Below are 23975 nucleotides of genomic sequence, written 5' to 3'. Positions count from 1 at the left end.
GTCACCCACCAGTCTGAAAACAGCCCTCAGCCCCTCATCCAGACTGGTCAGGCACCCTAGTGGGGACCCCCACCCTGAAGGGTGTGTGACCAGCTGCAAACAGCCATCATCCTCTCACCCAGGCTGGCCAGGCACCCCAGTGGGGACCCCCACCCTGATCCAGGACACCCTTCAGGGAAAACCAGCGGGCCCCCACCCGAGCACCAGTCCTCTATCCTATATAGTAAAAGGGTAATATGCCTCCCAGCACCGGGATCAGCGGAGCCGCGAGGCCTCCTAGCACCGGGATCAGCGGAGCCGAGAGGCCTCCCGGCACCGGGATCAGCGTGACAGGGGGCAGCGCCCAAACCCCCTGATCGCCCTGCGGCTCTGTGTGTGACAGGGGGCAGGGCCACAACCTCCCTATCCGCCCTGCTCTGTTCGTGACGGGGAAGGCGCCCCAACCCCCTGATCAGACCTGCTCTGTGCCTGATGGGGGGAGCTCCCCAACCCCCTGATTGCCCTGCGGCTCTGTGTGTGACACGGTCGGCACCCTAACCCCCTCTCCCCCACGGACCCTGCTCTGTGTGTGACGGGGTAGAGCCATAACCTCCCCATCGGCCCTGCCCTGAGTGTGACGGGGCAGTGCCCCAACTCCCCTATCGCCCCTACTCTGTGAATGACAGGGGGGAGCTCCCAACCCCCTGATCCACCCTGCTCTGTGCGTGACAGGGGGGAGGTCCCCAAACCCCTGATGGCTCCTGCTCTGTGCGTGACAGGGGGGAGCTCCTCAACCCCCTGATCGGCCCTGCTCTGTGTGTGACGGGGTGGCGCCGCAACCTCCCCATCGACCCTGCCTTGAGTGTGACAGGGGACGGTGCCCCAACCCCCCAATCGGCCCTACCCTGAGTGTGACTGAAGGTGGCATCGCAACCTCCCGATCTGCCCTGCTCTGTGCATGACAGGGGGCGGCGCCCCAACTCCCCAATCGGCCCTACCCTGAGCGTGACTGAGGGTGGCATCGCAACCTCCCTATCCGCCCTGCTCTGTGCATGACAGGGGGCGGCACCCCAACTCCCCAATCGGCCCTGCTCTGAGCCCGACCAGGGGCTGCACCTAGGGATTGGGCCTGCCCTCTGCCACCGGGAGCAGGCCTAAGCCAGCAGGTCGTTATCTCCCGAGGGGTCCCAGACTGCGAGAGGGCACAGGCCGGGCTGAGGCACCCCCCTCCCCCCGAGTGCACAAATTTTGTGCACCGGGCCTCTCTTCCTATCTAATAAAAGAGAAACATGGTAATTAGCCATACCTCCGCTACCCTTCTCATTGGCTGATCAGGGCGATATGCAAATTAACTGGCAACCAAGATGGCGGCCATCAGCCAGGCAGCTTGAAGCGAACATGAGGGTTGCTTGCTTCAGTGACAGAGGACTCCAACGTTCTCCCCTGCTGCTGCCGGCCTCTGAGCTTGCAGTTTGAAACATTGGTACAAATATAGAAGCTAAAAAAACCCCAGAAACCTGCTTTCAGTCCACTGGGATCTCAGAGCTGGAGTTGAAACAGTATTTTGATTATAGAACCCAAACAAACCAGATACCTGCTTTCAGCAGCTGAGGCCTAAGAGCTGGAGTCAAGCCTCAGAGCTAAAGCTGGCCCAGAATTTAAAAAAGAAAAGAAAAGAAGGAGTGGTTGGGAGCTTCAGTCACCCGCCAGCCTGGAAACAGCCCTCAGCCCCTCATCCAGACTGGCCAGGCACCCCAGTGGGGACCCACACCGTGAAGGGTGTGTGACCAGCTGCAAACAGCCATCATCCCCTCACCCAGGCTGGCCAGGCACCCCAGTGGGGACCCCCACCCTGATCCAGGACACCCTTCGGGGCAAACCAGCCAGCCCCCAACGGTGCACCAGTCCTCTATCCTATATAGTAAAAGGGTAATATGCCTCCCAGCACCGGGATCAGCGGAGCCGAGAGGCCTCCTGGCACCAGGATCAGAGTGACAGGGGGCAGCGCCCAAACCACCTGATCGCCCTGCGGCTCTGTGTGTGACAGGGGGCGGGACCACAACCTCACTATCCGCCCTGCTCTGTTCGTTACATGGGAAGCCACCCCAACCCCCTGATCAGCCCTGCTCTGTGCCTGATAGGGGGGAGCTCCCCAACCCCCTGATTGCCCTGCGGCTCTGTGTGTGACACGGTGCGGCGCCCCAACCCCCTCTCCCCCACGGGCCCAGCTCTGTGTGTGACGGGGTAGAGCCATAACCTCCCCATCGGCCCTTCCCTGAGTGTGACAGTGGCGGCACCCCACCTCCTGATCCGCCCTGCTCTGTGGGTGATAGAGGGCGGCGCCCCAACCGCCCCCACGGGCCCTGCTCTGTGTATGACGGGGTACAGCCATAACCTCCCCATCGGCCCTGCCCTGAGTGTGACAGTGTGTGGCACCCCAACCCCCTGATCGGCCCTGCTCTGTGAGTTACAGGGGGGGGCTCCTCAACCCCCTGATCCGCCCTGCTCTGTGCGTGACAGGGGAGCTCCCCAACGCCCTGATCAGCCCTGCTCTGTGGGTGACAGGGGGTGGTGCGGCAACCTCCCTATCGACCCTGCCTTGAGTGTGACAGGGGGCGGTGCCCCAACCCCCCAGTCGGCCCTACCCTGTGCGTGACTGAGGGTGGCATCGCAACCTCCTGATCTGCCCTGCTCTGTGCATGACAGGGGGCGGCACCCCAACTCCCCAGTCAGCCCTGCTCTGAGCCCGACCTGGGCCTGCACCTAGGGATTGGGCCTGCCCTCTGCTACCCGGGAGCAGGCCTAAGCCAGCAGGTCGTTATTTCCCGAGGGGTCCCAGACTGCGAGAGGGCACAGGCTGGGCTGAGGGATCCCTCTCCCCCCCCGAGTGCACAAATTTTTGTTCACCGGGCCTGTAGTAGATATTATAAAGTTGGAAAAAACTAAATCTATACTTTATGAAGCTTAAAAATGAATTTTGAAATCCTGTTAGAAGTGCATTGTTTCTGGTTTGTTTGTTTGTTTGTTTTTTAATTTGATTCACTTTAATAACCTGGAGTGCCAGGAGGAGGGGCTGGTTTTTGTGTGTGTTTTGTTTTGTTTTTTGTTAATCCTCACCCAAGGATATTTTTCCCGTTGATTTTTTTTTTTTTTTTCAGAGAGAGTAGAAGGGAGGTAGGAAGGGAGGGAGAGAGGAAAAGAGAAATATCAATGTTAGTGAGACGCATCAATTGATTGCTTCCTGCATGCACCCCCATTGGGGCAGGGATTGAACCTGTAACCCAGGTATGTGCCCTTGACCAGGAATCGAACCTGTGACCCTTTGGTGCTCAGGGCTTATGCTCTAACCATTGAGCACACTGGCCAGAACTAGAACAGGTATGTCTTCTATTTAGTGTGTATACAGAATATTTTGGTTTTGGCACCAAGTATGTGCAAACAGTGCAGCATGATGTTAATTTATTTTAATTTAACAGATTGAAAAATGAAGGTATCGGAAGGACGCTAATGCTTAGGGTCCCAGTTTCATGATTATTATTAAGTGAAACTGGTATATGTTGTTAGTTTGCTTCTGTACTCTGAAAGCTTGTTGATGAATGGTTTAGATCTCAGAAAAAAATATGCTTAAAGAAAACCCTATTTTAACATTGGAGATATTTAGTTGACTTGATAACTTGTGATATTTACATTAACTTCTGTTGCAAAAATAGGTTACTTGTGTAATTTCTATATAATATTGTAACTTTCTTTTTCTTTTTTTTTAGAATTTTTATTTGGACTACCTTGAAATATAGTCCCTAAAAATGCCAGCTTGTTTGGATGTAGAGGATGACCTGGATAAATGATAAAAATTAAAAAAGATATTTTGGTGAGTAAAACCTTATGTAAGAGAGTGGATATGGCTTGGCTTCATTCCAAGCAATGGAATGGCTGTACCATTACATAGCAAGTGAAAAACTGTTTCCTTCACCATCTAGTGTTTTGTCAAAGGTTAAGATAGTCTTTCAACCAGATATGGGAGACTTCAGCATATTTAAAGAAACCAAAATTCACTAAGTTTGAACCTTCTGTTCTTCTGGGATTAAGAGATTACTTAATCTCTTTTTTCTTGAGGAGTCCACAGACCTCCCAAGAGGTACATCATAACACTTAAATGCATTTTAAATATCTGGTTTCCTCCAGCAATGCACCAAACCCACATAGTTCACTCAGGCCTAGTGCTGTCCTAGTCAGTCACATGCGTCATGCCTGGGTGGTCAGACTTAATTAGAAATTGAAAACTGAGGGCCTGTGGGCCATACGCAGCTGGAGTGTGGTCCACTTGGCCCATAGAGTATTTTCAAAAATGTAAATCTCTTTGAAAGTCTGGAGATTTCACTAAATATATGGATTTTTGTCTTTTCTTAACATTCAAAATATCTATTATTTCTGGGCCTTTACAATTCTTCCCATCATTCCAAAGGAAAATAATAAGCTGGACCAAAGTTGTAGGTGCTCATCATAGATGGGTATTCAAGTTTCCCATTGCTCAAACCATTCATACAGTACGTGCAAATGCATTTAATAGCCAGTGTTCTTCTCTTATTTATTTTACCTGCCTGACTCCAATAGGTATGTGAGTTTTTGATAATCTGATGTGGATAATAGTGTCTTTTGTCTTTTGCTCAAATGGCAGCCAAGTCAAATAATTTGAATAGCCTGTGACAATATTTTACCGATTATTCAGCTACTTGCACCAGGTAAAAATTCTGAAGAGAGCCGAAACCGGTCTGGCTCAGTGGCTAGAGCGTCGGCCTGCGGACTGAAGGGTCCCAGGTTCGATTCCGGTCAAGGGCATGTACCTGGGTTGCGGGCACGTCCCCAGTGGGAGATGTGCAGGAGGCAGCTGATCGATGTTTCTCTCATCGATGTTTCTAACTCTCTATCTCTCTCCCTTCCTCTCTGTGAAAAATCAATAAAATATATTTTAAAAAAAAATTCTGAAGAGAAAGGACTGGTGAAGATAGCTAAATATAACTAGAGGCCTGATGCATGAAATTTGTGCACTGGAGGGGCGGGGGTGTCCTTCAGCCCAGCCTGCACCCTCTCCAATCTGGGACCCCTCGGGGGATGTCTGACTGCCGGTTTAGGCCTGATCCCACAGGGACATCCCTCTCACAATCTGGGACTGCTGCTCCCAACCGCTCGCCTGCCTGCCTGATCACCTCCTAACCACTCCCCTGCCAGCCTGATCGACATCTAACTGCTCCCCTGCCGGCCTGATCGCTCCCAACTGCCCTCCCCTGCCGGCCCGGTTGCCCCCAACTGCCCTCCCCTGCTGGCCATCTTGTGGCTGTGGGCATCGCCATCTTTGAGGGCATGGCAATCAATTAGCATATTTCTTCCTTATTGGCTGTGGGCACCGCCATCTTTGCGACAGCATGAGGGTCAATTAGCATATTTCCTCTTCATTAGATAGGAACTAGAGGCCCAGTGCACAAATTCGTGCATGGGTGGGGTCCAGCTGGCCCACCCCGATCGAGCAATCAGACCAGGCCAGCCAGGGTGAGGGGCCACAGGCAGTTGGCCGGCCAGCCCCGCCCCCTGTTCAAACTCCCAGTTGAAATCCCTGTCGAATTCCCAGTTGAAGGGACAGTTTACATAATAGCCTTTTATTATATAGGATGACATAAATATGTTTTTTTAAGAAACTTTTTATTATGAGCAATTTTAATATATAAAATTATGCTATAAATAATACCTATATACTCATGACCTATTGTTAACCTATATTAACATTTTGTTTTGCCATATTTGCTTAATGTATTTTAAAGTAAATTACAGATAGCATGACATTTCACCCCTAAATGTTTCAGTATGCATCTCTTAAGAAATGATAAGAACATTGTACTGTGTAACCACAGCAACATTATTATCACACCTAACAAAATTAGTAATAATTTCCTAATTACCCTAAAAATGTGCTTTACATCTTTTTTTCAAACCAAGATTCAATAAAGGACTAACACTCCATTTGATGTTTAAGTCTTTTAAATCTCTTTTAATGTAGAATAGTTTTATCTACCTTTTACCAAGAGGACAAGCTAATTGTGCTACAGAAATCCTATATTCTAGATTTGTCTAATTATTTTTTCATGGTGTTAAATTGTTCCTTTGTCTCCTGTTAAAAACTTGCTAGATTAGGTCAGCTTGCGGGCTAAAGAGTCCTGGGTTCAATTTCAGTCAAGGGCGCATGCCCGGGCTGCCGGCTCAATCCCCAGCATGGGGCGTGCAGGAGGCAGCCAATCAGTGATTCACTCTCATCATTGATGTTTCTGTCTTTCTCTCTCCCTTGCTTTCTGAAATCAATAAAAATATTTTTTAAAAAAACTTGCTAGATTCAGGTTAAACATTTTTGGCAAGACTGTTTCATAGGTAATGCTGTGCATTTCATACTGTACATAATTTCTGGTTGTTTTTGTGCTAATGATGCTAAGGTTGAACATTGTGTTCAGGTAGTGACAGTTCTTCCATTGTAAAGTTATTTTTCCCATTAACAAGCAACAAATCTGGGATGATACTTTGACATCATGTGCTATCCAGTTGTGTGTCTGTTTTTCACATACAATTTTATCTTTATTAATGATCCTTGCCTGAATTATTAGGAATTTCAAAATTATATTTTTAAAATGATATATATATTTTTTACATTTAAGTTGGCATTCTTCTATAATAAAGAGCTTTCCTTCATTAACTGGAGCTATTTAGGTACCCTGAAATGATTTCATTTACAAATCTATTTCATTCTACCTTGGAAATGTAGCATAAGTAATATGCTTACTTTTAAAATTTCTCCTGAATATCACATTTTTTTCTTAGAGTCCTCATAAAAATTCAAAAGAGCTCCAGTAAGAATTGAAAATCAGTAAGTAACCTAGAAATTTATTATGTGGGTGAGCAAGATAACTGCTATTTAATCTTAGCAAACCCAGAGAAATAGCACATATTATCTTTCAATAGATGACCATAAGTGACCAAATGCGTCCCTTGAGATAGCTATAGTCTGTTTTCTCTAAGAGTTGGTTGCTGAACTGCATTTCAAACTCAAAGATTAGTCATTATTTTGATATGAAATCCTTATTAATAGATTTTAAGTGGAATCTTCTCAATGAAGTTATCTAAAAGAAGTTACTTTAAAAAGTTTTCTGGAAAGAAGGTCAACCATTTTTTTCATAGCCTGTCTTTCAATTTCTTGTTTTCTAAGCATTTGTGTAGTGCCCATAGGTGTTGTTAAACTGGTAATTCCAGAATTTAAATTAACTGACTTGTGTATCTGCCAGTAGAGAGCTTTTCAAATCTTGATACACAGCCTTATACCATGACCAATGGCCTCCTTAGAAGACTGTCAAAGTCCAGGTTTTTCAGTTGGTTTCCTTCTTCCCAATTAAAGGTTCTTTTGGAAGACGTTTCTTAAATTTTAAATTCTCTTCTTACAGTTGTTTCAACTTTGGAACAGCTGCTAAATAGCTACCATTTTTCATGAAGTTTAAGCAATCACTTTTTCTTGCTGAGCAGCAGCTTTTAAGCCCTAAAAATCTTTTTAAGCTTTGTTTATTTACCTTTACTAGTAAAGTTCTTTAAACTCTGTAAAATGCAGATGGCAGTTGACTAAGGGCAGTGGTATTTCTTTTTAAAAATATATATATTTTATTGATTTTTTTACAGAGAGGAAGGGAGAGGAATAGAGAGTTAGAAACATCGATGAGAGAGAAACATCGACCAGCTGCCTCCTGCAAACCCCCTACTGGGGATGTGCCCGCAACCAAGGTACATGCCCTTCAGTCCGCAGGCTGAGGCTCCATCCACTGAGCCAAACCGGTTAGGGCAGGGCAGTGGTATTTCTAAAGGATTTTCTGAATGCTGTTGTTTCTTAACCACTCAATCTCACTGTTCCTTATTGATAATTATAATACCAGACTATAAGATGCTTTGATCAAATGTCAAAATTTCCCCCCATATTTACATATAACATAGGACTTCCCCTCCTCCCCCATAAGATTGCTTAGATTCATTTTTGAAAAGCATTTTCTCTTGAAGTTTATTGATTATTTCAAAGAACAAAGGTTAATACATTTCTCCATTTATTCAAATAATAAAATATTTAGCTGTAATATTTAGCCTAGCACAATTATTGTTTGCATTTTAGTGTATTGATTTTCAGTCCTTTCTTCTTATCTGTCTTAAAAAAGAAAACATAGTTGTAATTATAGTTTATATAAGAATTTGGTTTTTTTAGTCCTCACCTAAGGATATTTTTCCATTGATTTTTAGAGAGAGTGGAAAAGAGAGGGAAAGACAGAGAGAAATATTGATGTGAGAGAAACACATCGATTGGTTATCAGTTGCCTCCTGCATGTGCCCCAATTAGGGACCAGTATGGGGAGGAGCCTGAAACCAACGTATGTGCCCTTGACAGGGAATTGAACCTAGGACCCTTTGGTTCACAGGCCAGCGCTCTATCCACTGAGCTAAGAGGAGGGCTTTAGAAACTGGCTTCTTGGAAACTTGTCAGGACAGGAGTAAGGCAAGTCTTGGGGAGCACCTTGTGTTGTGAGGTCACCCAAAGGTTTATATAAATTCTCAAAAAATACTTGTTTTATTTTCTTTTTTATTTATTTTAAAAAATATTTTTATTGACTTCAGAGAGGAAGGGAGAGGGAGAGTTAGAAACATCAATGATGAGAATCATTGATCGGCTGCCTCCTGCACGCCCCCCACTGGGGATCCAGCCCGCATGTGCCCTTGACCAAAGTTGAACCCTGGGCCCTCCGATCCACAGGCCGACGCTCTATCCACTGAGCCAAACCAGCTAGGGTTGTTCTATTTTATGATCTCTTGTTATCTCCTCCCCATACTCTAGACTTACAAAGAGATAGCATCCTATATAATAAAAAGGTAATATGCAAATTGACCCTAACAGCAGAACGACCTGGAACGACCAGTCGCTATGACGTGCACTGACCACCAGGGGGCAGATGCTCAACGCAGGAGCTGCCCCCTGGTGGTCAGTGTGCTCCCACAGGGGGAGCTCCGCTCAGCCACAAGCTGGGCTGATGGCTGTGAACACAGTGGCGGTGACAGGAGCCTCTCCCACCTCCTCAGCAGCGCTAAGGATGTCCGACAGGCCTAAGCCGTCAATCAGTCAGACATCCTCTGAGAGCTCCCGGGCTGCCAGGGGTATGTCTGACTGCCAGCTTAGGTCTGATCCCTTGGGGAGCGGGCCTAACCCAGCAGGTGGACATCCCCCGAAGGGTCCCAGATTGCAAGAGGGGGCAGGCTGGTCTGAAGGCCCCTCCCGGCCCCCCCCCCGCCCCCCGTGCACAAATTTTGTGCACCAGGCCTCCAGTATAACATAATGGACATAAATACAAAATAAAAAGAACTATGAATTCTACATTGTTGATTATATAATTATGCATTGCCATGCTTTTTCTCTATTCTCTTTTCAAAGGTTTTCTTTTTGTTCACTTGGCACTTGCTTCTGGAATAATATTCACCATGGTTTTGGATGACCTTCCAAACTTAGAAGACATCTATACTTCCTTGTGTTCATCAACAATGGAAGACTCAGAGATGGATTTTGACTCTGGACTAGAAGATGATGACACAAAAAGTGATAGTATTTTGGAGGATTCCACAATCTTTGTGGCCTTCAAAGGAAATATAGATGATAAAGACTTCAAATGGAAATTGGACACAATATTGGAGAATGTGCCCAATTTGTTACACATGGGTAATTTGCTTTAATTACTTTTGCCTTCTAAGTATTTGCCCTTCTGTGACTATCTTGAGTTTTACAATGTAAAATTTTGCTGTACTGGTTTGAAAGACTCATTTTAATTGTAAAGTTGGAATTTTAGGATTTTTTCCCTTTTTTTTAAAGAAATGCTATTGTGTTTCTTTTAAGTTCATGGAGAAACTGAACTTAACATAGCAATACGTATATAACCTGCTCTAGTGGATAGGAGTAAGTCTCAAAACCCAAATATATTTATTGAAGGCCTTCAGTTTCCTTATGTATAAAATGAAGAGTTTAGACTGGATCTTTAAGTCCTTTACTCCATGGTTCTACTTAAAGTATGCTTGAAATTGGTTCTTAAACTTTAGATCAGAGGATACTAACCAACAGCCTACTGAATCCAACCATAAGCCGCATCTTTTGGCCCACTTTCATTTATTTTTTTTAATTTTTTAATGTTTGAATTTCACTGCCAATGCTTTAAAATTTTAAATATTTTACATAAAAATCCATGTTTTGGATTTGTCTGTAAAAATGGAAAGATCGGATAGCTTTGCGCTCTTTCTCTGCCCCAGATGATGCTGAATAGCACCAAAGGCAGCCCCTCACCTCATCACAATTTCCATCTGATCTCTTCACACATTTAGATTACCTGTCTTGGTCTTGTGGCCATTTGTGTTTTTGTTTTGGGGCAGTTTGGCACTTTATTTTATTATTTATTTGTCTATCTATTTATTTATTTATTGTTTAAAGTATTACATATGTCTCCTTTTTCCCCGATTGCCCCCCCCCCCCATTGTGTTTTTGAATCTTAGTTTAGGTGTTCTCCATCTTTCCTGGTTGGACAGTTATGTAATTCCTTCAGACATAGTGCAAAGCCTAGGTTTTATCTTTCTATCACAAATCTTGATTTGATCAAGTGCTCATTAGATTTTTTTAGGCATGGGGTGTTTTTTTCTTTCGAGATTTGATGTCAGGAGGGAAGCTGCTGTGTGGTTTTTTTTCAAGTACTTTTTTAGTGTGTTGTGTAAGATTTCTTCGTAGTTAATGTACTATTTAGCACAGTATTAGAGACTTTTATGTGTTAAAGTTGCAGTTATCACCGTCATTGTCACCATAATCACAGTCATAATATATCATTTTATAAGGGCCCACCTAGGCCTGAACTTGCTCATTGCTCTTAATTACCCACATTTTCCCCCTTATTTTTAAATTGCTGACTCAATTTTTTCATTGCTTTTAAATAAATTACCAAACCCTGACCTATACAGTTATTAGATTATATACTTGGTGCAAAAATATGTTTGTTTTTTATTGTTTTATTGCTTAAAGTGTTAGAGTATTACATATGTCTCCTTTTTTATTTCCCGCCCTTGACAATCCCCTGGCCTCTCCTACCCCCCAGTGTCTTATGTCCATTGGTTATGCTTATATGCATGCATACAAGTCCTTTGGTTGATCTCTTACCCTCCCCCCCTGGCCCCCCAACCCTCCCCGGCCTTCCCGCTGTAGTTTGATAGTCTGTTCGAGGCTGCTCTGCCTCTGTATCTATTTTTGTTCATAAGTTTATAATGGTCTTTATTATCCATAAATGAGTGAGATCATGTGGTATTTTTCCTTCATTGACTGGCTTATTTCACTTAGCATAATGCTCTCCAGCTCCATCCATGCTGTTGCAAATGGTAAGAATTCCTTCTTTTTTGCAGCAGCATAGTATTCCATTGTGTAGATGTACCACAGTTTTCTAATCCATTCATCTACTGATGGGCACTTAGGCTGTTTCCAGATCTTAGCTATGGTGAATTGCGCTGCTATGAACATAGGGGTGCATATATCCTTTCTGATTGGTGTTTCTGTTTTCTTGGGATATATTCCTAGAAGTGGGATCACGGGATCAAATGGGAGTTCCATTTTTAGTTCAAAAATATGTTTTAAGTCGTATCTTCTCAAATATGATGGAACTTTTAAAAACTTTTGATAAAATGTAGCTACATATAGGCAAGGATTTTTTTTAAACCAAATCACAAGTAGATAATGTCATAGCCTAGTTGATGTTTGTCTAGACCACATACAAGATTCCAGTACTCTTCAGATTAGGAAGAAGCCCTGTAGCACCTGTACTCTGTGGAAACAGCATCCCAAGCTTCCTGCCTTTTGCTGTTCGGAGGCATAAGTGTCATGGAAGGAAATTGACCTGAGAATCAGAGCAGGATTTTAATGTCATCTCTGATGCTGCCAGGTAGCCACAGGATCCTAGGCCAATCACTTAGCCTTTCTGGGCTTTAGTTTTTTTGCCTGTAATATAGACTTGAACTAAATATTGCCTAATTCTTTCTAAATTTCTTTTTTTTTTAAATATATTTTATTGATTTTTCACAGAGAGGAAGGGAGAGAGATAGTTAGAAACATCAATGAGAAAGGAACATTGATCAGCTGCCTCCTGTACACCTCCTACTGGGGATGTGCCCACAACCAAGGTACATGCCCTTGGCCGGAATCGAACCTGGGACCTTTCAGTCTGCAGGCTGACGCTCTATCCACAGAGCCAAACTGGTTAGGGCTCTTTCTAAATTTCTGTGATTGTATTATCTCACTGCTCTTAGCAAGTGATCTCTTTTTTCCACATTAGAACAAGTGAATTTCATGTCTGGGTAAGTTAACTCTCAATATATAATGGTTTTGGAGTTGGCAGGGGCTTTAGGCAACATGTAGGCACTTTCCCCTATCCGTGGATATTTCTTATTTTGAGGACAGATATGCCCACAAGTCCATTTTCCTTTTTTTTTTTTAGTCCTCGCCAGAGGATATTTTTGTCCATTGATTTTTTTTTTAAAATATATTTTATTGATTTTTTTACAGAGAGGAAGGGAGAGGGACAGAGAGTCAGAAACATCGATGAGAGAGAAACATCAACCAGCCGCCTCCTGCACACCTCCTACTGGGGATGTGCCCGCAACCAAGGTACATGCCCTTGACCGGGATCGAACCTGGGACCCTTCAGTCCGCAGGCTGATGCTCTATCCACTGAGCCAAACCAGTCTGGCCATTGATTTTTTTTTTTAGGGAGAGTGGGAGAGAGAGGAAAAGAGAGAGAGAAACATCGATGTGAGAGAAACACATCGATTGGTTGCCTCCTGCATGAGTCCTGACCAGGGCCCAGGCCGGGGAGAAGCCTGCAACCAAGGTACATGCCCTTGACTGGAATTGAACCTAGGATCCTTTGGTCTGCAGGTTGACGCTCCATCCACTGAGCCAAACCAGCTAGAGCAAGACCATTTTCTTAATATTAAAATATATAACTGAATAGAGGAAACAAAAGATTTAACTTAGCTGAGTTTTAACAAAAGGGAAAATTATTTTGTCTGGCGTTGTTGAAAAACAAAAAGGTTTTTAGTCTGCTACCTGGTCCTGGGATTTGTTTTTCCATCTGTAAAATATAATTACAAACAATATTACCTCCTCAATTAGTTAATTTTTATATCTTCTTTTAAAAATATGTGCTGAAGTTTGCATTGATTTTTCAGACTTGCTGAAATGTAATGTTTTCATATCCTAACTGAAGCTTGGTTGTCAAATTATGTTGTTTTCCCTGACCAGTTTGGCGCAGTGGATAAAGTGTCAGCCTGCGGACTGAAGGGTCACAGGTTCAATTCCAGTCAAGGGCATGTACCTTGGTTGCAGGCACATCCCCAGTAGTGGGTGTGCAGGAGGCAACTGATTGATGTTTCTCTCTTATCGATGTTTCTCTCTCATTGATGTTTCTAACTCTCTATCCCTCTCCCTTCCTCTCTGTAAAAATCAATAAAATATATTTTTAAAAAAATTATGTTGTTTCCCCCCTCAGTTTCATGTGCTTCAGTGGAAATTGTACTCTTGTTTAAGGTAGGTAAAGATTTAAAAATCAAAGAATCAAGACTTAAGCCCTCTTTAAACTGAAACATTTATAGGACATTATAAGATATATTTGCTCTCTGTCTCTATAATTATCTTCCACAGGGATGCTCAGGGAATATTTAAATATGAGTATTAAAATTTCAAATATTTCATTTGAAGAGGTAAAATTGCTTAACCTTTTTTTTCCTCCTTTTTTTGCTTAACCTTTTTATAAGTAAATTTACTAGTGTCTTTTATAGTGCTGTTTCTTTAAATAAGCTGCAGATTCCTTTGTACGTATTCAACAGTTGACATATCTGCCAATTGAATTTTTAATAGAATCTCACTTGAAATTTGATACTTAAATGTTCTCAGTTTCTCAGTTCACATACATTAATCTGAGTCCAGAATAGCTATTATTCTATTAATTTAAACTTAACCTCTCTCTTCTCTCATATTCCTTACTCTATTTTACTGCTTTTCATTTATTCAGTAGCTATGGTGTAGTAGGTCCTGTACTAGATTTTTGGGACATATTATCTCATTTAGCACTCACAATCTCTAAGTAGTTTTTTCATGATTTTAGAGAAGAGAAAAGTAATTTTCAGAAAGATCAAATAATTTGTTCATGGGCACCCTGGTGCTAAGTGGCAAAGTTAGGATTAGGTTTGAAGTCTATCTAACATCAAAGCCTAAGCTTCTTAGTTAGCTACTCCAAGCTAGTGCTTTGCCTGTTCTTTTTTCTTTTTGTTGTTGTTTGTTTCATGTCTTCTAGTTGCTAAAAGATTGCTAATATTATTCTCTTTCTTTCACAACCAAGAATCCAGCAAGCTAAAGGTACAGAAGGTGGAGCCCTGGAATAGTGTGCGTGTGACATTCAACATCCCCCGAGAAGCAGCGGAGCGGCTACGGATCCTGGCTCAGAGCAACAACCAGCAGCTTCGGGATCTGGGGATTCTCTCCGTTCAGATTGAAGGTGCCCATCTGGACCCAAATCATAACAGCAGCAGAATGTAGCATGATTTCCTGTGCTGCTTTAATCCTCTCTTCAGTTTTAGAATGCCAAGTAACTTATGTAACCTGTGCTTCACATTGTAGCACTTTAGGATAAAGAGGAATTGAGTCTCTAGTTGGGTCCTGATGCTTCAGCATCTGTAGCCTCAGACTCTGTTCCCGTGGCTGATTTTGGCTGTTGGCCTATCATACTTTGATTTTACTGGCATTCTGACCAGAAACTGATTTGTCTTTTGAAGAATATCTGATTTCAGTTGCTTCCTTCTACCAACTAAGCCTTAGTTTTTTATATCTTTACTTATCTAACAAAGATTAGGAGACCCTGAACAATTCTTTTGTAGTAGCATTCATTTTTCAAATACTTTGCCAGAGTGATCTTTTCAAAATGAAAATATACTACATAAACACACACAGCTTAAACTTAAATCCCTGCTATAGCTTGCTATTGTTCAAAAGACCAGACTCTTTATTATGACCTCAGGCTTTGCATGGTCTGACCTCTACCTTTTTCATCCAGCCTTATCTTGTACAACTCTCCTCTTTGCTGTGTTCCAGCCTTTCCAGCTTGCTTTTGGTTCCTTGAATATGCATTGCTTCCTCCTGTCACAGGTCCCTGGCATTGATGGCTTCTCTATATGAATATTGTTCCCTATCATTTTCCCTTAAACACCTACTCAGCCTTCCAGTATCAGCTTACATCTTCTGGAGGATGTATTTTCTGAACTCCTGGACGCAGTCATAGTTTTTTGTTAGATATACCCAGAAAAGCCTGTATTTCCCCCCTCAGATCACACTTTCATTAGAGCAGTTATTTGATGATTGTTTTCTTCCCCCATAGATTGCAAGCTTAAGTAGGATAGGGAGCATGTCTTGTTTGGCTTACTGTTGGATCTCTGCTTGATTGTACATGTTTTAGGTTCTTTGGTAAATATATGTTGAATAAAAGCAAGGGAAACACATATATAATGGCAACACTTTGTTTCAGCACTCAGAATACAGTGCTAAATAAAATATAGTCCTTGTTTTTATGAAATCAGAAGGAGTTCATGACTTGGTGAGGCAAACAAACCTGTGAGAGGTGTAAGTACCAAGTGTGGGGGAGCACAAAGGAGGTTCTATCTTTGGGTGCCCAGTGAACCAGAACCATCTCCTTCCCTCTTATGTGATGCAGGCAGGTGGCAACCAACGTTTTAAGCCTTACCTTCCACTGGCAGGCCAAGCCTTCCTGACCCTGTGCTTGCTTAGAACCTAAATGCTCCACAAAACCTCAGCAGCTGAGCCCAACCGTTGTTGCTCACTGGTTGAGTGTCAACCTATGAACCAGGTCACGATTCGATTCCTGGTCAGGGCTTGTGCTTGGATTGTGGGCTCGATCCCCAGTAGCGGGTGTGCGGGAGGCAGCTGGTCATTGTTTCTCACATCGATGTCTCCTTCCCTCTCCCTTTCTCCAAACATCAATAAAAACATTTTAAAAGAAAGAAAGAAAAATGGGATTCAGCATCATTTGATAAATGAGTGAATAGTGGCTTAAACAATAACTAGTTTATTTTGAAAAATGTTGGGTTGTCTAAAAGGATTCAGGAAAGTAAAATCAATTCACAGCAATCTATAGGATATAGTGAATTTTTAGGAAGAGTGGAAGTGAAACAAGTATTGGATATAATAACACTATATTGACTGTTTATAAGCACATAAGCACATGTACTCTTTATGAGAAACACATAAGTGAAAACCCCAAATGTTTTGTGGTCTCTGTTACTTACCTGAGTTAAAAGGGCCTTTTTGGTAGTGTTTTCCACTGGAGAAAGGAAACACCAGTTTCTTTTAATCAACCTACTTCCTACAAGTTCTTAAAAGGGTAAGATGCTGGCTCCCCTTTATTGTTATAGCCATAAATTAAAACGTAAGTACCAGCAAAGAGGCAAAATAGATAACATTTCTCGATATTATTAAATTCACATATTACAGAAAGAAGGTCTTTAACTTTTAGGTAACGTGTATCCTGGGGATCTCCTTTCTCTCTCCACATTCTCTTAGAACTCAGGAAGGAGTGAAAGTGGTGGCAGCAGCTGTTGCTTTTGTAAAACTGGTAGTAAGTTGATGCCTTTGTAAGTTGTATGGGGAGGTGTAGCCACTGTCGTAGTGTCTGCTGCAAGGGTGGAGGGACAGGTTGTTCCCCGAACAGTCTGTTCTCCAGTGAAGAACACTCCTTGTACCTTCCCTTTTTTGAGTTTTGGCCAGGGAACTGGGGAGACATCTTTTTTGAGGGCATTTTGTGACCCTTCTGTAAATTCATGGTGGTTTAAAGCAGAAGTCTGCAGATATTTTTTGTAAAGGGCCAGAGAATAAATTTTTTTGACTTTGTCACAACAACTCAACTGTTGTAGCACAAAAACAGCCATAGGCAATGTATAAATGAATAAGTATGGCTGTGTTCCAATAACACTTTATTTAAATAAACAGACAACAGGCTAGATTTGGCTCATAGGCTATAGCTGACCTGTAACAGGCAAGTTTGGGAGCCAGTAGTATTCTCCATATGTTGGTGTTTTGTGCGTGTGTGTGCGCGCGCGCGCGTGTGTGTTTTAATATGTCTTTATTGATTTCAGAGAGGAAGGGAGAGGGAGAGAGTGATAGAAACATCAATGATGAGAGAGAATCATTGATTGGCTGCCCCCTGCACATCCCCTACTGGGGATCAAGCCCACAACCCAGGCATGTGCCCTTGACCAGAATCAAACCGGGACCCTTCAGTCCACAGGCTGACTGACACTCTATCCACTGAGCCAAACCAGCTAGGGCTCCACATGTTTTTTGTTGTTTGTTTTTAATAAAACTTAGCAGTAGTTACATGTAGTTGGCAGTTAGGGGAATAATAGCAGTATAATGTGCATATTGTGTTTATTCATATGGGATTGTTCCTGGGCAGGGGAACTAGAATAGTGTGAATAGAAGGATAAATATCCACATGGGGCTGGGGGGAGCCTTTAGTTCAGCTGCTGCATAGGTGGAAGTCCTTTCAGCTTTATTTTAAGAAAATTAAAAATGAGAACTTACATTCAAGTATATTCCCCAGAAGTGCACCCCCCAACATTCCATGGCTTTCGGCTTGTGACAAGTTTCATTTCCTCCTGTGTCTGCCTTAATGGCAGTCACACTGGCTCGGAGCACCACTGCATCTGCATTATCTTAGCACCTTTCACCAGGCATTTCCACTCTAGTATTTTGGGGCATGTTGTCTCTACCAATTTTTGTTTTTATTAAAGCTCTGGTTGCAGAGCTGTATGAGTTTTGAGTTTGCCCCAACAATGTTTTTCTACTAAAACCTGTTATTTTCAGTGTGAGATTTTATAGAATGTGAGATTTTCCAGGAATGCATTTATCATATAGAAAAATGCCTATAATTCTTTATAAGGTTATGATAAGATGACTCTTCATCATATACTCAGTAAATAGCTAATGAGTACCAGGTACCAGGCACTGTTCTGTGTATATAAAGGGCATAACTAGGATGGACTTATAAGTTATCACTTTTGAGAGTAAAATAACTATCCTGAGACAACAGACATAAAGGAACTAGGACAGACTATTGGTTACCTTTGTTTAGTGATGGGGATACAGGCAAGAAAGCAAGTAAATAAGTATTTACATGGGATGTGCTCTGAAGAAATAACAGGATGTTCTGATAAGGTGACATAACATTGGATAAGATGGTTAGAGGAGGCCTTTCTGGGCCTGTGACACTCAAGATTATGTGAAAATTGAGGCATTGACTTAACGTGAGAATAGTGCAGGAGACCTAGGCAGCGGGAATAGCATTCTCGAAGACCTTGAGGTGAGAAGCAGGTTTATGTACCCAAGAAACTAAAAAAAAAAATGCCACAAAAGCTGAATTTATTTTATTCAAGGAGAAAATAGTGTAAGTTTTCAAGGTTAGAGACATAGGCAAGGGCCACATCTGGGCAGTCCAGTATAGTAGCCACAAGCCATATGTGGATATTGAGCACTGGAAATGTGCTTTAAGTGTAAAATTCATACTAGATTTTGGAGACTTAGCTCTCCCCAAAAAGAATGTAAGGTATCTCATTAATGATTTTTATATTAATTGTATATTGAAATAATAATATGTTACATGTATTGGGTTAATAAGTAAGTATATTGCAGTTAACTTCATCAGTTTATTTTTACCTTTTTACTGCAGCTTCTAAAAATTTTTAAATTACATGTGTTGCTTATATTATATTTCTGTTGAGCAGCACTGGGCAAGATAGATAGAGGCATTGTAGACCCTATTAAGAAGTTTGACTTGCATTTCTAAAGCAGTGAGAAGAAATGGAGTAGTTTTAAGTAGAGAAATGACATGATCTGATGTCCATTTTAAGAACAGTACTCATTCTGTATAGGATGTCCTAGCAGGATTGGTATATTAATAGTTCTTTCCCTTTATGGGAAACCCTCAGGATCTATATTTCTCTCTTTTATTCCTAACTCCCAAAGGCAACTAAGAGCATCTTTGTAGCCCTGGTGATTGGTCGGTCTCTCTCTCTTTCTCTCTCTCTCTCTCTCTCTCTTTTTAATATTTTTATTGATTTCAGAGAGAGGAAGGGAGAGGGAGAGAGAGAAACATCCATTATGAGAGAGAATCATGGATCAACTGCCTCCTGCACGCTCCCTACTGGGGATCAAACCTACAACCTCGGCATGTGCCCTGACTGGGAATCGAACCATGACCTCCTTGTTCATAGGTTGATGCTCAACCCCTGAGCCACACTGTCTGGGCTGGTGATTGCTCTCTTATTGGTAGGATGTTTGTTCCCTGTAACTAACCAACCTGCCTGGTTAAAACAGAAAACTAACATACATCAGTGACAAGACAGAGGAAACTGTTGTGCTCTCATTAGCTTCCTTTTTTTTTTTCCATTAGCTTCCTCCTTTTTTTTTTTTAATTGTCTAAAGTTTTACATATGTCTCCTTTTTCCCCAATTGACCCCACCCCCCCTCCAGCCATTCCCACCCTGGGCAAGCCCTCACCACCCCAGTGTCTGTGTCCATTGGTTATGCTAATATGCATGCATACAAGTCCTTTGGTTGCTCTCTAAACCTCCCCTCCCACTCCTCCTATTTGTCTCTGGATCTATTCTTGTTCATCAAATTATGTTGATCATTATATCCCACATATGAGTGAGATCATGTGGTATTTTTCTTTCATTGACTGGCTTATTTCGCTTAGCATAATGTTCTCCAGTTCCATCCATTCTGTTGCAAATGGTAAAAGTTCCTTCTTTTTTATAGTGGCATAGTATTCCATTGTGTAGCTGTACCACAGTTTTTTAATCCACTCATCTGCTGGTGGGCACTTAGGCTGTTTCCAAATCTTAGCTATTGTAAATTGTGCTGCTATGAACATAGGGGTGCATATATCCTTTCTGATTGGTGTTTCTGGTTTCTTGGGATATAGTCCTAGAAGTGGGATTACTGGGTCAAATGGGAGTTCCATTTTTAACTTTTTGAGGAAACTCCATACTGTCTTCCATAGTGGCTGCACCAGTCTGCATTCCCACCAACAGTGCACGAGGGTTCCTTTTTCTCCATATCCAGCACTTGTAATTTGTTGACTTGTTGATAATAGCCATTCTGACAGGTGTGAGATGGTATCTCATTGTTTTGATTTGCATCTCTCGGATGATTAGTGACTTTGAGCATGTTTTCATATGTCTCTGGGCCTTCTGTATGGCCTCTTTCGAAAAGTGTCTATTTAGATCCTTTGCCTATTTTTTGATTGGATCATTTATTTTCCTTTTGTTAAGTTGTATGAGTTCTCTGTAAATTTTGGAGATTAAACCCTTATCTGAAATATAATTGGCAAATATGTTCTCCCATGCAGTGGGCTTTCTTGTTATTTTGTTGATGGTTTCTTTTGCTGTGCAGAAGCTTTTTATTTTGATGTAGTCCCATTTGTTTATTTTCTCCTTAGTCTCCATTGCCCTAGGAGCTGTGTCTGTAAATATATTGCTACGACACATGTCTGCTATTTTGCTGCCTATGGAGTCTTGTAGTATTTTTATGGTTTCCCATCTTACATTTAAGTCCTTTAGCCATTTTGAGTTTGTTTTTGTGTATGGTGTAAATTGGTGATCTAGTTTCATTTTTTTGTATGTATCTGACCAAATTTCTCAGCACTATTTATTGAAGAGACTTGAATCCATGGTATGCTCTTGCCTCCTTTGTCAAATATTAATTGAGCGTAATGGCTTGGGTTGATTTCTGGGTTCTCTGTTCTGTTCCATTGGTCTATATATCTGTTCTTGTGCCAGTACCAGGCAGTTTTGAGAATCATGGCTTGGTAATATAGTTTGATATCTGGTATTGTGATCCCTCCAACTTTGTTCTTCTTTCTCAGGATTGCTGTGGCTATTCGGGGTCTTTTTTAATTCCAGATGAATTTTTAGAGTTTGTCCTAGATCTTTGAAATATGCCGTTGATATTTTAATGGGGATTGCATTGAATCTGTAGATTGCTTTGGGCAGTATGGACATTTTAATGATGTTGATTCTACCAATACATGAACATGGTATATTCTTCCATTTGTTTATGTCTTCCTCTATCTCTTTTTTCAATGTCCTATAGTTTTCTGAGTACAGGTCTTTTACCTCCTTAGTTAAGTTTATTCCTAGGTATCTTAATTTTTTGTGTGCAATGGTAAATGGGATTGTTTTTTCATTTCTCTTTCTGTGAGTTCTTTATTGGTGTATAAAAAGGCCATAGATTTCTGGGTGTTAATTTTGTATCCTGCTACATTGCCGAATTTATTTATTAGGTCTAGTAGTTTTTTGATGGAGTCTTTGGGGTTTTCTATGTATAGTATGTCATCTCCAAATAAGGACAGTTTTACTTCTTTTCCAATTTGGATGCCTTTTATTTCTTCTTCTTGTCTGATCGTTATGGCTAGCACTTCCAGTACTATGTCGAATAGGAGTGGTGGAAGTGGGCATCCCTGTCTTGTTCCTGTTCTTAGGGGAAATGAGTTTAGTTTTTGCTCATTGCTTATGATGTTGGCTGTAGGTTTGTCATATAAGGCTTTTATTATGCTGAGGTATGATCCCTCTATTTCCACTTTGCTGAAGTTTTTATCAAGAAAGGGTATTGGATTTTGTCAAATGCTTTTTCTGCATTGATTGATAAGATTATGTGATTTTTATCTCTCAATTTGTTTATGTGATGTATCACATTTATTGATTTGCGGATATTGTACCACCCTTGCATCCCCGGAATAAATCCCACTTGGTCATGGTGTATGATCTTTCTATAGTAATGCTGAATCTTATTTGCTAGAATTTTGTTGAGGACATTAGCTTCCTTTTTTATCATCTGATTCTGACTTGAGTGAATGAAAACTTTCAACTCCTCAGCCACAGGCCAGCTATACTTTTATTTGTCCATAAGGTGGTGCTATTCTCCAGCATAACAGCAGTCAAAATTTTAAAGGCGTGAAGCACCCGAAAACTTACTTCAAATACTTATTAATTAATTGATTGATTGATTTTAGAGAGGAAAGGAAAGGAAGAGAAACATCCATCTGCTGCCTCCTACACAGACCCTACTGGGGATTGAGCCCTCAACGCAGACATGTGCCCTAACCAAGAATCGAACTGGCAACCTTTTGGTGCATGGGATAGCGCTCACCCAATTGAGCCACACCAGCCAGGGCTCAAAGACCTTTTTACCATTAAACCAAGTAATATTTAAATTGCCTCTAACTTTAGGGTACACTCAATTAGAACACTTCTAGTGACATTACCTACCAGGTTATTATGAGGTTCAAATTAGGCAAAATTTTGTAGGCATTAACAATCCTATACAAATGTTGTTTTAATTATGAGACAGGTGTCTCAGAGATAGATTAGTAACAACCTATCTACTCTTTTTTTTTTTTTTAATTAAAGTTGACATACAATATTATATTAATTTCTTGTGTGCAACATAGTGATTAAACATTTATGTAACTTACAAAGTAATCGCCCCAATAAGTCTAATACCCATCTGATACCATATATAGTTATTACAGTATTATTGACTATGTTTCTATGCTGTATTTTACATGACCATTTTTATAACTGGCAATTTGTGCTTCTTAATCTTAGCCTTCACAAACTTTTTTACCCATCCCCCCTATCTCCCTCCATCTGGCAACCATCTATTCTCTGTATTGATGAGTTTATTTCTGTTTTGTTTGTTATTTTTTTGTTTTTCAGATTGCACATATAAGTAAAATCATTCACTTAACATAATACCCTCTAGGTCCATCCATGTTGTCGCATATGGCACAATTTCATTCGTTTTTATGGCTAAGTTATATATGCCATTGTATATGTGTATCACATCTTTATCCATTTGTCTGTCTATGGGCACTTAACCTATTTACTCTTCATTGCATCAATTTCTCTGGTGATATCTATTTATATTGCAGTTATTGAAAGGGAAAATGGTATTTTGCTCACAAATATTACAGTGTCCCCATTCTGTTTTTTCCCTACACACACATTCATTCCCCCCCCCCCTCTCTCTCTCTCTCTCTCTTTCTTGCTGGTTGAAAATAAATATCCAGAGTTCCAAGCTTTTTGCTGATGCTATGTATCATTAATCGTTGCCCTTCTCTATGTTGTGAGAATTGGTTATGTTCTCATGCTTCATGTAAGTAAACCTGTTCAGATGAGGTTGAAGAAAGACCCATCTAGTATTAAACTTACAGAAAATTACAACTCTTGTATACCTTTTTTTTAAAACAAAATTTGCATTTATTCTGATGATTTCCTTTTTATAACATGACTGTTATTTTCAGGGGAAGGTGCTATCAACCTGGCTTTGGCTCAGAACCGAAGCCAAGATGTGAGAATGAATGGACCCATGGGAGCTGGGAATTCAGTTAGGATGGAGCCAGGATTTCCTATGGCAAGTGGTCCAGGTGAGATCTCTCACTCAATTGTATGACATTTTACTAGTTGCCCTTTTTTTTATTTTTGCTTTATTTGCTAATGTATGATCATTTGGGTCCTACAAGATAGGCAGGGTTTCCTGACACATCTCTGTTTATTAGTTCAGGAAATAAAGACATGGAATCACTCTTAGGAGGCCATCTAGATTCACAGAGCGTGAAACATATAGGTTTTACAATCTTTGGGGCTCAAGCTTAAACGAAGATGAGCACTGAGCAATGCAGCAAACATTGATTAAGTTCTTGAATGATAGCACCTATGCTCACTGTTGAAAATAGAAATGAATAAAATATATCCTACCCTCAGGATGTTTATAGCGTAATGGAGAATGTAGTTTT

The 23975-nt window shown here is 41.5% G+C and overlaps 1 protein-coding gene across 1 annotated transcript in view; it reads left to right on the top strand.

The window, feature by feature from the left end:
• The first annotated feature begins 3796 nt into the window (after positions 1 to 3796).
• The window catches only part of NCOA6 (nuclear receptor coactivator 6), a 69329-nt gene continuing 49150 nt past the window's right edge, over positions 3797 to 23975 (top strand). Inside the window, exons 1-4 of the mRNA XM_081097019.1 lie at positions 3797 to 3847; positions 9470 to 9751; positions 14451 to 14606; positions 23484 to 23606. Of these exons, the coding sequence (XP_080953145.1) occupies positions 9517 to 9751; positions 14451 to 14606; positions 23484 to 23606 (514 nt within the window). The 5' untranslated portion in view covers positions 3797 to 3847; positions 9470 to 9516. The remainder of the gene's footprint in view (positions 3848 to 9469; positions 9752 to 14450; positions 14607 to 23483; positions 23607 to 23975) is intronic.

This window comes from Myotis nattereri (genome assembly GCF_964212035.1).
Source record: "Myotis nattereri genome assembly, chromosome: 8".
NCBI lineage: Eukaryota > Metazoa > Chordata > Mammalia > Chiroptera > Vespertilionidae > Myotis > Myotis nattereri.
Note: the sequence above shows the minus strand (reverse complement) of the source record. Positions and strands in the feature narration are given on the sequence as shown.